The sequence below is a fragment of the Anser cygnoides genome, chromosome 3 (genome assembly GCF_040182565.1).
Source record: "Anser cygnoides isolate HZ-2024a breed goose chromosome 3, Taihu_goose_T2T_genome, whole genome shotgun sequence".
Classification (NCBI taxonomy): Eukaryota; Metazoa; Chordata; class Aves; order Anseriformes; family Anatidae; genus Anser; species Anser cygnoides.
The window spans coordinates 57,625,907-57,638,268 of record NC_089875.1 but is presented as its reverse complement, the minus strand read 5'-3'; the positions used below and the strand labels follow the sequence as shown (position 1 = coordinate 57,638,268).

The window sequence follows — 12,362 nt, the reverse complement described above, 5'->3', positions numbered from 1 at the left end:
CTCTATCTACAGTTGTTTCTGATTAATTTCTATTTTTTTTAAACTACTTCCAAAAATCAAAAAATAAAAACAATAGTGTCTATTACTAGAATCTAAGAAGCAACCTTGCAAAGCAAAATTGCAAACAATTCATTTTTGTATTTTGCTAACTCAAAGAACAAGATCAACAGGTGTTAAAGGCATTATCTTTGGGGAAATGCACCATTCCTCAGATATGTATTCATATAACCCTAACATTTAATATCCATATGTACTTGGAGCTGTATATGGTCACATACTCCACGATGTATTTAAGTATACCTTATTCTATTGGTTGGGCATAAATTACTTTATACGCCTTGTACTTCAACATCGCCAATAGATCACAGAAATATTAATATTTCACAAATCCCTGAAGTTAGAAGAGGTGAAGATAAAACTATCTTGCCAAAACATCCTCATGCAGTTTCCTTCACACATCTGGCTAAACACTTTCCAGTCAATTATGTTAGGCATAAGTGATTCTTCCCTGCTTTATCACCCAATTAACCAAACACAAATGCTAACTTCAGTGTCATATGTGAATGTACTTTCTTTCCCTTATACTCACGAAAAAAAGCTGTGATCAACTGAGCTTTCCAAGACTGTGACTCTTTTTTATTTACACCATTACAACTACTCAGAATCCAAAACCTTCACTGACCAATATTTTTATAACATATCTAGATTATGTTATTCAACCAACCAACAAATGTATCTCTTTTCTAATTTAAATTTTAGCTTTAAATTAGTTTTAGCTCTAAATTTTAGTGCCTTCCAATGCCTACCATCTATAAATACACTTACATGTGGTCCCCCCCCCAAAAAAAGAAACATTTGTATAACAATAATTGCCATTAGGCAGCTCACAGGTATAAATATCAGGGTGCTTGACATCAATGTTTTTACATCTTTTTCAAAATCGTAAATGAATTTGTTTTTTTGCTTTTTCCTCTGAAAATCTTGGAAATTTAAAAGCAGAACCCACATGCAAAAATGCTGATGGTTTACAGTTAAACTACATGTTTTCCTTTTCAGGATCACCAAGGATTCTAAAGAAAGCATGTTTGTATATGCAGCCTCGATGCTTCCAAGGAAAACAGATAAGTTATCTGCTGCAGAGAAGAGCAAAATGAGACAGAACTAGTAAGATTACTAGCTTAAAGTCACTTAAGGGAAAAATGCCAGACTGAGGAACACAAGCTACTGCAATAAAACACGAAAATTTCCAAGCACTCCCACTGAAATTATGGGATTACCCAAAAGTTTTCATAGAACAGCACACACTGAGATGCTTTGAATCAGGTTTACAACACAAAAACAGCAATTCTTGCTGCCCTCCAAGAACAAGGCAGCGTGATAGCTAGTACTCCACCCGGAGCTTACCCACAAACGACGAGATGACATTACTTAACTTTACTCCTGCAGTCAGAACTTGCCCACACCTGAATGTTGTAGCTACATGAGCTGAGAAACTTTCTTCTTCAGTCACTGCAGAAACTAATATAGAAACTCTGGTGATCTGTTCTCCTGTTTTCAGTAGAAAATTTACATATGAATTACACACCAAATTCCTTTGGTCTGATAAACTGTTCCGGACTTGCATGAAGAAAAAACTGCTTCTTCATTACCATCCTCCTGTTGCTATTCTTTGTTGTCTTTATGAAAAACCCATATCCCTAAAATCAGCAAACATAAAGGTAAATCCAGCTCTTGACTTTGAGTCGACGCACAGAAACAGAGGTTTGGAAATATGCACTTACATTTCACGGGATTTTAGGTTCCCAGATTTTCTGCCAGACAGGGCCACTGGTTACTCAGCTGCTGTGTGCATAAGTGTTAACACAGTGATTTGTACTGGTCAAGAAATCATCTGATGCAATTCAGTTGATTCTCAGAGACATAAAGCTCTGTATGTAATAGCCTACATAAAAGACTGATGTTAAGGACCCGACTGCAAGACTCAAATGCCAAGTAATTTCCTATTACTTTTCATATTCATTAATCACTGTTAATTAAAGAATAAGTGAACATAACACAAAGGCTAAAAACAGCACAAGAGTCACTAAGGTGTTTCCCATGACACAACACAATGCAAACACTGTTTTTGCACTCAAGAATACAAATGCAAACATTTCATAATCATACTACGCGGAGGAATTCAAAACAGCCCTTACCTTAGTTTAAATTGCACTTTTAGTAGAAAGTCACACTATTCTAGTAGAAGGTGGCAGGAAACATGCCATCTTCCTTCAGCAGAGTTTTCCAAATGCCCCTGCGTTCAACTAAGTCTAGCTCTGCTCTGTTTTGTTTTCACAAGAGGACCCATTCAGCACCATGTGCTCCTTTTCAGCTGTCAATAAACAGAGGCAGTGAATTCCCCAGAGCTTCACAAAGCTAGTTAGGCATAGCCATTCATTTCTCCAGGAAAACAGGGCATTGATTTCAGCAAATTCCCAGGGAGCAGCGACAACAAAGGGATCAAAGACCCACCTCCTTTCCTGCATGGCTCTCAGAGAAGCAGCGACAGGTTTCCTGAAGACGGGGCTGGAGCCCCAGCGACCACCGCATGCTCCATTCACACTCATCGCCTTCCTACACTCCCGGGACAGCCCCAGCGCCAACCGTGACAAACCCCTACATTCAGGCGGCATAATGTACTGCACGCTAGTTCATCCAAGGATAAAAAGAAAAACAAGCTCCAAGGGAAGTCCGCTACTTCCCTGACTGGTCGAGCCTCAATAGCTGCCAGACATTTTATAAACTCCCCTCTCCTTTCTGCCCCTAGCTTCTCCATCTGAAACGGAGAAACTTTCCCTATCTCCAATTTGTCGTGATGAAACTTCATTGTGATGCTGGCTTTTCTGGATTATTTCCACGGGCTTGTAAGAGGTAGCTACTGGAATTTCAGGCCTGGCCACAGCAGCCCTTGCACTGTGTAGCTATGACATTTTCTATGTGTAATTTGCCCCCACCTGCAGCATTTTTTTTCTCTAGGAATCTAAGGGGGGGGGGGGGGGGGTTGTTCTGGTTTTGTATTAGATTTTGTATTTTGATAGATTTTGTATTTGTATTATACATGTAGTCCTCATTAATGTGATCTGGAACAAGATTTCGAGTCCTAGAATTTGACCTTGTACTGAACCAAGCATTAGTGACAGACTGTGGTTAAGCTTAGGGACTGGGTGCTAAGGCTACATGTCTACTGCTACCAGCAGAGACTGTTTTCTGGTGCTGAGACCACCTGGCACATGGTCCACATGTCTAAACACCCCTCTCTGCCTTCTCTTTCCCCCATAAACAGATTAGTTGCATCCAAATTCCTTACATGGAACAGAGCCTGGCAGACGTTATCCCCAAAATACACCTTGGTGTTGCATCTTACCATAATTACTAAGCTCATGGCCTGCCTCTGTGCTATCTATTTATATAAAAGCAGGCATAAAGATCTAGAGTCAATTCGCATCTGTACATATGTCCTACGTTACTCCTCAGCATTCTCCTGTGTACTGACATCTTTCCAAGGCGCTACCTGGCTGTCACAAACCCCACATGCGTATGTCTTTCCACCTGCTGGAAGCTGGAAAGTCCCCTGAGCACTGCTACTGCCTGGATGCTATTCACACACCTCTGAGTGAGACAAGCGTCCGTCCTACTAGCATGGCCGAGTGTCACAGGACCCGGCACAGCACAAGCGGTATGACAGTGAGGAGACCGGGGGCAGGCTACAATAAATTGGTAGGGACAACTGATCATTGCATGCAAGATAGGTGAGGACATAAAGTAACACAGAAGTGCAGAGTAATAGAAAGACCTAAGTTGGAAGAGATCTCTGGAGATCAACTAGTCCTCCCTCCTAGTGAAAGCAAGGGACTTAGATAAGAACCACCCAGGGCCCTGCCAAGCCACATCGAGAATATTTCTAGCATGGGAAATTCAGCTATTTCTCTGGGCAGTCTATTCTAATATTTTGTTAACACCATGGTAAAGATTTTTTTTCTTATATCCAGAGGCAATGTATATATACCCCGAAGCAACTTGTGGCTGTTGCCTCGTCCCACCACGGTGCATTCTCGTGGAGAGAGTGCTTCCACCTTCTTCTCCATAACCATTGTTTTTATACTGGAGACATGATCAGTTCCCCCAAGCCTTCACTTCTCCAGGCTGAGCAAAACCAACTCCTTCAGCCTCTCCTCACATGCTAGGTTCCTCAAACCACTGATCATTAGGGAAAGCATTAGAGCAGTGCTGACACTGAGCTGATGATGAAAAAAAAAAAGAAATTGCTAGAGCATAAATTAGCTGAAATGGATGAACTAGCTTATATGACCAAGCAGAGTTGAGGAATTTTAAGCATATCTGACCAGGACTACTGCACAAGTCACCCTACCCTCTCTCCTGTCTTTAACATTACACTCCTGCTGTTTGCCTGTTGTATATAACACAGTCAGGCATATTACTTTCCTTATCTATCTTTTTTCTGTATCTTTTTTCTGTATCTAATAGAACCTAAGTACAATCCAGAATTGCCAGTTGGCAAACAAAGGCTGAAAAATTCACTTTCTCAAATAACTTGATCTTGAACTACATACATCGCCTCCACAAACAGGTGCTATCTGCCAGTCAGCCGCTGATGCTTTTATGTTTATTAATTGATTACAATTGATTGCAGTTATTGACAAAAAATATATATTTTTTCCTTGTTCCTTCTTAGGAAGGATTGAAGACTGATAAAATGGGTTCCCCAAATTACCCTCTCTTATACTGTACACCACGCAGTTGGGCAACCCTTGGAGGCAATGATTAAAAAATGGCAGCTGAGCACTGGAGAGACTCCAAAAGAAAGTATTTAGATAGAGCAATAAGCATAGAAAACGTGCTTAATGCTGCAGATAGGCTGGAGTGAGAGTGCAAGTATCAAGGAGACACAAGAAGTAGATTTTGCAGTAGTTATGACAGCAAAGTGTAAGAATATGCCACTTGCGTATTCTTCACTGTATGAAAAGAAGGATGGGTAATAGTGATGAGGAGTGAGATTTGGATGTGACATGGATAATGATGCCCTGGAAACACAAGAGTTAAATTCACAAAGTGATTAAAACCTCCCAAGCATATCACTTGGTAGTAATCCCAGATGGTATTTGTGCCAATGATAGATAAAACATTTTAAATAGAATTGTGATTTTTAAAGCCTCAATGAATCAGTCTGTTCTTATACAGGGGACAGATTTTTACAATTTTACTCATATTAAGTCATGCCTTACTCCAAGAATAATCCCATTGATTATGATGGTAATACTGTTCCACAGATGTCTCAGAACAAACGCATATGTAAAAGCAGACTTCATACTTAAGATAAAAGACATCAACCATGAGCACATCTGGGAATTTGATATAAACATATGGTACAAAAAAATCACTGCGGGATGAGAGAAATGTACTTACATAGCAGGTCTGTGGACATGTTTACAGATCAGGCAAAGGAAACCTATATAAAATAAACGAAAAAGAAAGATCAGTTTTCTGAACTAGTGCCATTCATATTTAAATCTCATGCTAGTTATCATATCCATAGTTTTTTGGTTCTTTAGGAAATGTGGCAAACATATCTAGGGAAATCTAGCAAGGAATAATTTAAATTTGAGGAGGAAAAGGGTAAATCCATCTATTATTAACTCCAGAACAAATGAGTCCACTTCATTTCACAATGTGAATTGACAATATTAAAGTAATGCATAGTAATTAAGTCAGAGCAATTCACTACATCCCACTTCCTCATTGATATTTATTATAAAAGCAGAATTTTCAGTTGCTGCATATTTTACCCCACTGCATGCCATTTTATGTTTAAGCCTGCTATTTCTGGTATTCATCTTAAGAGTCCTCACAGCAGCAAAGTCAAAGGGAGTATTAACTACACATAGGATAAGGCATTTTGTTTGCACTCTTGAAAGACTTCTGTAGACTTCCAGCTTCCTGCTGAACTCTGTTCATCTTGTTCCCTCCTCATTCATCTACTGCTTTTTTGCCTGAAATTTTACTATAAGCACAGACTTTACTGTAAGTGCAGAGTCTGCTTTTCTGTAGCTGTCTGCAGTCTCTAACACTGTGGGATCTCAGTGCATGGATAAGGCTGCTTGGAGCAACAGAAATAATAAAGCAAGTAATAATAATAATAGTTTTACAAGTAACACTAAAGATTTCATCAGCATATGCCATTTTGCCTTGCCCTGCACAAGCCTTGAAAATTTCAGGCAGGGACTGAAGGTGTATGTACGTGATTTAGGGTGAAAACTTCACCCTGGTGAAGACAATGGTATTTTGTTGCTGACTGGAATTGGCCAGAGATTGATGAGAATACGCCAAGAAAGAAGCCATGACTTTGCCAGGTTGCCCACCAGCAGGGTGAGGAAGCTGCGATCCAGCTATCTGCTGCCATTTAGGAGCACACTGTGGTTACGTTTTCAAGCCTGAGAAGATAAAGATGACAGTTCTGGTGATCCACTGTAAGCACGTAAGTTGCCACCTCAGCTGGAGGACATAGTGTTTGCCCCTGGATACACGAGCAGCCACGCTGAGCTTCCCTCGCCCTCCCCAATGATGTACGTACGGATCATCAATACTGAGCAACATGATTAGTATGCTGATGACATTATCAAATTAACAATTGGTAAACATACATATCCTCATCTGCAAGTGTTCACAGACCCCATCCCAAACCATCACACACGTAAAGCTAGTAAATCAGACTTGCTGTTTTACCATGTCTCTCACCACAACATAACCCACCATGGATTTAAATTGTCAGTCCTCGCATAAAGGGCGATACATAAAGAAAATACATTTTATAGACACTCCACACTGGAATTTGGAAGAGTTCTGACTTTGAAAAATGAACAGCTGCCTAGTCTTCGCTTCCCACATGCTTAAACATGTCTTTCAAGCCTATGCTGCCTTCACCAAATAGATGACAAGTACATACTTTGCATTTTAAAGGGGTGGGTGTGAAGGGTAGTTGATGGGCATACTGTAGTCTTTATTCTTGAAAATTCAGATTTTCAACACAAAACCAAAAAGATTCCTCCCACCTTTGAGCAGCATACATTCCCTAACATCAAGGGGATAAAGCCGACAGGGAGCAGATCATCAGAGGACTTCAGCAGGGAAGACATTACAAGGAAAGACACTTCAGTTGCTCACACACAAGCATCCAGTGCCCTTTGAGATGTGCTAGGGTACCTGAAGCACCCACATGAGGCTGACAGATATAATACTGGTTACACGGGAAAATGAGTCCCTCCTGGGCCAGGAGCTAGAAGCCAGGCAGGATTACCCAGGGCAGCTCAGACAACACTCACTGGAAGCTTATGTTTAAGCAAATGAATCAAATCTTACAGTATTGCTGTTTCTCTTTTTACGAGATGCCAGGTTGAGAACAGCCAGGCTGCTAGTGCATCATTTCTGAGATCAAGCAGACCGAGGACAAGGCATGAAACAGAAGTGCCTGCACATCAACTTCTCTTCCGTAACCTCTGTCTTCTGCCAAAACAGCTGTCTCCAGTGAACACAGAGCTCAGTACAAACTTGCTTTTGTCTCAGACTAGGACTGTGTGCAGACACGAGAAAGAAGCAGTAAAGGGGCCTGGATTCTCAAAGGACATGCGTAAGTCCTCCTTTCCAGATGAAAACAGTCATGCTGAGAGCAGGGTTTCTATTCCTGATTTCCACCAACCAGACAATACTTTAATTCTCAAAACAAAACAAAACAATAAAAAAACCCTACTCTTGCAGTTGGATTCCACTCTGGCTGAGAGTGAGGCCCTTGTCTGTGGTATTACTTTCCATGAATTTAGGTCTTGCAGAAGGAACAGTGGACTTAATGGCATCCATGTGTGACCGTACACATGCCAACCTTTCTCATCCCCAAACACAGCAGACTACATGTTATTGCTGTCAAAGCCGTGCCATCAACTAATAAAGAATTCATTCCCCCACTGAATCACGAGGCAAAATGATTTAATTTTGCTGGCATTCCTTTTGCAGGGCAATCACCTAGTAAACCATCACAAGACAAGAAGCTATGACCTTTCATGCAGTGTGAGTCAGTAGTTTACCTTCATCCTCCCACATCTGGTCTGCCAGAAGTCCCTTCTCAGGTAAAAGTCCACCCTCAATCCATCCTCTCCCTGCCCCTCACATACTTGCCGCCCAGCTATACTCTAGTGACTTTGTGGCCTACAAACATCCCAATTAAGGTTGGGTTGAATTATATTGTGGTGTCACTTGGTGGCCGTGGAGGGGGGCATGGAGAAGGAGTACACACACGCCCTGGGACAGAAGGTCATTCCTCACCACACCGAGGCAGTCACAGGTCTGAGTGACATCAAAGTCGTCGGGTCAGAGCAGCATCCTCTATTTACCACCACCGCAGTTGCCATAGGTATGGTTTCTACCAGAGCAGAGCCCATGGCACACCCCATCAGCCTACTGAGTAGTATAGGGACGGAGGAACACTGCATGGCAGCACGTATTCTGGAGGGCCGGGAGGAGAGGTCAAGGTCTGAGCTGGCTAGACCATCCACAGCAGCACACAAAACCATACCACGCTCTGAGCTGGATGAAGAGCAGCACAGTGCAAAGCAACACAAACGTGCGAGGCACTTCTAATAACCTCCTGCAGGGCTGGGGGCAGCTACAGTAAGCGTGAGGAGGCTCTCTGTTCACCCATTACTCAGAACCAGCTACTAAACCACAGCAGAAAAATGCTATTGCCCGGGTTCACTCTTCCATCCCTTTTGCCCATGCTTCTCCTGGGATCTGCCAGGAAGGAATCAGTCTGCCATCTACCTGCTGCCCCTCTTGGTATTAGAGCTGCTTACCAGGACAGGCAGGTCACCTTGTACTCTGCTCCTAACAGTCACCATAGGATGTGGCCAAAGGTACGAGACTGCTGCGGAAGATTCAGCCCAGGCAATGAGGGTACTACGAAGAAGATAACCATAAATCACCAAAGCGTGTTTCTCCATAGGCCCTGAAAGCCTGAGCAACTTCCTCTGTTTTCCTCTATACGACCCTCTGGTGAACAAGCATTAACAGCAGCAACCCCGTAGTGCCCAAGTCCCGCACTTGGGGAGGGCACAGAGACCGCAGACCAAAGGCAAACACCTGCTGAGGGCACCCCAGTCCCAGCAACACAAGCCACTTGCAGGGCAGTAGAGCGGTGAGTGCACCAGCACAAGGAGCTGCTCCTCTTCCAGCAGCCGGTCACGTTATCTCTGCTGGTGCAAGGATAAGCACAGTATTTGCAGAGGCAAGGGAGTGTAAGCAGAGCTAAAAGCTCCTTCATAAGCTGCACCTGCCCTTCCCTGCAGTTACACTCGACACAGACCCCGAAACCCCTGTCCTTCTAGCCGCAGAAAACAGCCACCATAATCCTGCTCCTGCTTCAAGGCCAGTCCTCTGGTGCACGAGGGCACCTCTTGCACGCTGTATTGCCCCTTGTCCCAGGGGGCTGCAACGCATGCAGAACGGCACATGCACAACCACGGCAGCCACTTCTGCTGGGCCAGCTAGGCACAGTGCCTGGTGGTTTCTGGCCACACTGGCTACTCGTCAACCTAAACTTAGGTGGTTGGCCTCTGGCCACCTTGGCCTCAGTTTGACATTCCTGTTGGCCAGTCTTCTGTGGTTTTACTCCTTGTACGCCACATTGGCCTTTACATGAAGTGTTGCAGGTATATCAGCCAAACCTACTATGATGCCCACACAACCAAAAGTTGACTGTGGTTGCCCTTAAATACTGTCTTTCTTCATCAGTGGATGGGCAGAAGAGGAGGAGGAACAGAGTTGGAAATGTTTCCCATACTTGGAAACTGCAGCCATGAGAATTAATTTGAGGCAAAGCATTCTGAGGTTCTCAAGGGCTTTCATGTGTTAGGAAATTGGCTTATGAATTTAAGATGAGTAGGACTTGATGGTATAAAAGATGGTTAGCAATGTTACAGAGAGCAAAGCACAGACTACAGGCACATTGGATGAGGAAAAGTTCAATGCCTTGTGGTGCTGAACATGGGTCATGCACTGGTAAGAGGAACTGAAGATGCATTTGGTTCTGCCTACTGAGGAGAAGGACATGTTGCAGCATACGTTGGTATATGAGCCAGGCAGGATTTCAGGTTTTGTTTTTCTTAGGTGTTCTACTATTGCCAAAAATTTACAGAATATGCATGGTGTATTTCGCAAGTCACTGCAGTGGGCACACTGCAAGCATGTGTGACTTGGGGTGGGTGTACACTGTGGCAGTGGGAGAGCCCTGGGATGTCCAGGGTCCCCACTGGGAAAGGAACATCTGTTACCCTGCTTGCTCTGGTACAGAGGATCCAGGAGAAATGAAATCAGCCGGCCAGTTTCCACGTATGGTCCATGAGGCCCTGCGTGAGGATCAGGGTCCCTGCTGCACCAGAGGGAAGGTGAGTTCCACAAGAAAACGGACAGCAAGGGAAACCAGCCCCCACAGGACCTATGGCGCTGTTCATGACACGGATAAGACATGTGAGGGCTGCCTACAGTGGCCTTGAAAACTACCTTGCATGCCAGTGGTTGAGCATTGAGAGCTCGACTCAGCAAGAGGGGCAACAAAAGGTCCCCTTTAGTCCTTCTGTGCCTGGAAAATGTGATGATGGCACCTGGCTAAGGTTTCTGAATGTAGTTCTCACCCGAAGTCTTCACTAGAGACGACAAACTCCACTGCAAGGCGGGCCAGGAAACTGCTCTGACTGAGAGGAGCCTTTGCAACATCTGCAGCGTGAGACGAGAGCTCGACGTTCGAGACAGCTGTCCTGCACGCAATGCCACGGCACTGTCACGTGGGCTCATGTGTTAGGGCTCTACCTAGGACCTGACTCTCTTTCAGAAAATGTACACCCGCCTTCCCAGGCATCATGGTCCAGAAAGTCGGAGGAAAAGCAGGCGTAGACAAGGAAATAGATAAGTATCAGCAACAGGAAAAGCTTTCATAGTAACACGCTTATGCTGTGGGTGATATGAATATGCCTGCACCGTGATGCCATCTGCAGATGGCAGGAGAACATGCTGTCTGCAGAAGAAACCCATGTCATGCAGAGACAAAGACCTGTATGATACTTTTTGAATTATGAATGCACTGCGATTAGAAGTATGGCTGTTCTGAACTAGTCAGCACCTACTACAGATTACAACACCCCAGCCCCCACCCCCCGAGCCCTCAGAGCTTGTTACAGAGCTCCTTACATTGCTCTTGGCAAAATAGTTTGCCTTAAAAACCAATGCCAATTACCAGTGCAGGCACAGCCCTTCTGACGATTTGACATTACATGGCTCATAAACGCACCTCAGTGCTGTGCTGCACGCCAGAGAGATGTATTAGTTCATCAGTCCCTGGAAGACTTTTCCTGACGCTGTGAAGCCACCTCTCCACCCTCTTCATAGAGATGTAAAGGGGATGCTGCTATATTTCAGATACTCTGAAGAATGTGCTGTGCAACCCGTTTATAGATTCACAACAGCCCCAAGTAAAAATAGATGGCTTGTAACTGCCCAAGTACCTTTCATGACATTTTAACTGAGTAGAGGTAAAATGCAAGTAAAAGCATTTTCTTTCAAGACATTTAAGCTAAGTTGCGCGGTTGCAGATGTCTTTAAAATACACAAGCAAAGACGTGACAGGAAAACCACACTTAACCTACTTACACCAAGATTAAATCAGGAAGGACTCTTTCTTCCCCCTGACAGAAACTGTTTGCCAGGGCTTCACTTTCAGCATACCTTATGCCTCGGGTTGTATCCATTAGAAGAAAGCACACCTTTTGGTGACAACGCATCTACTGCACCGCATTAGAATCCCATTAGTGCTCCCTACTTGTTCTTTTTTGGCTGTCGCTAGCTCTCGTGCTGGGCATTTCTGCTGACATAGTTTCTCTTCTCTTGAATTCATGAACAGGAAGGAAAATCACAGTGATACAGAAATGATTTAAGTATTAACAGGGGAAGAAATAATACAAAGGGCCAAAATCTCCATTCAGAGAAACCTACATCGACTTTCCGAAGTTAGTATTAGTCCCACGTGTGCCTCCAAAATCAGGATTTGGCATATGATGATTACAATTCACCAAACACATCCCACAGTAAAATTTTGTGCATTTCATATCTACTACATATGGAGTCCCTTTCGTGAAATTACATAATCTTTTCAAATCATGGAATTATTTTTATAATTAGAAAACAGTATAGCTATTTTACCATTATAATATTTTTTTATTTATTACATGGTATTCTGCATCTTTCCCTGATTAAGAAAAGAACTTGAA

General features: G+C 43.4%; 1 protein-coding gene across 2 annotated transcripts in view; it reads right to left on the bottom strand.

Moving 5' to 3' along the window:
- PLAGL1 (PLAG1 like zinc finger 1) overlaps positions 1–12,362 on the bottom strand; it is a 47,833-nt gene that overhangs the window by 23,233 nt on the left and 12,238 nt on the right. For both annotated transcript variants that reach the window (XM_066994220.1, XM_066994221.1), the window contains exon 2: positions 5,464–5,506. In XM_066994220.1, coding sequence (XP_066850321.1) covers positions 5,464–5,482 — 19 coding nt within the window. In that variant the 5' untranslated portion in view covers positions 5,483–5,506. The remainder of the gene's footprint in view (positions 1–5,463; positions 5,507–12,362) is intronic.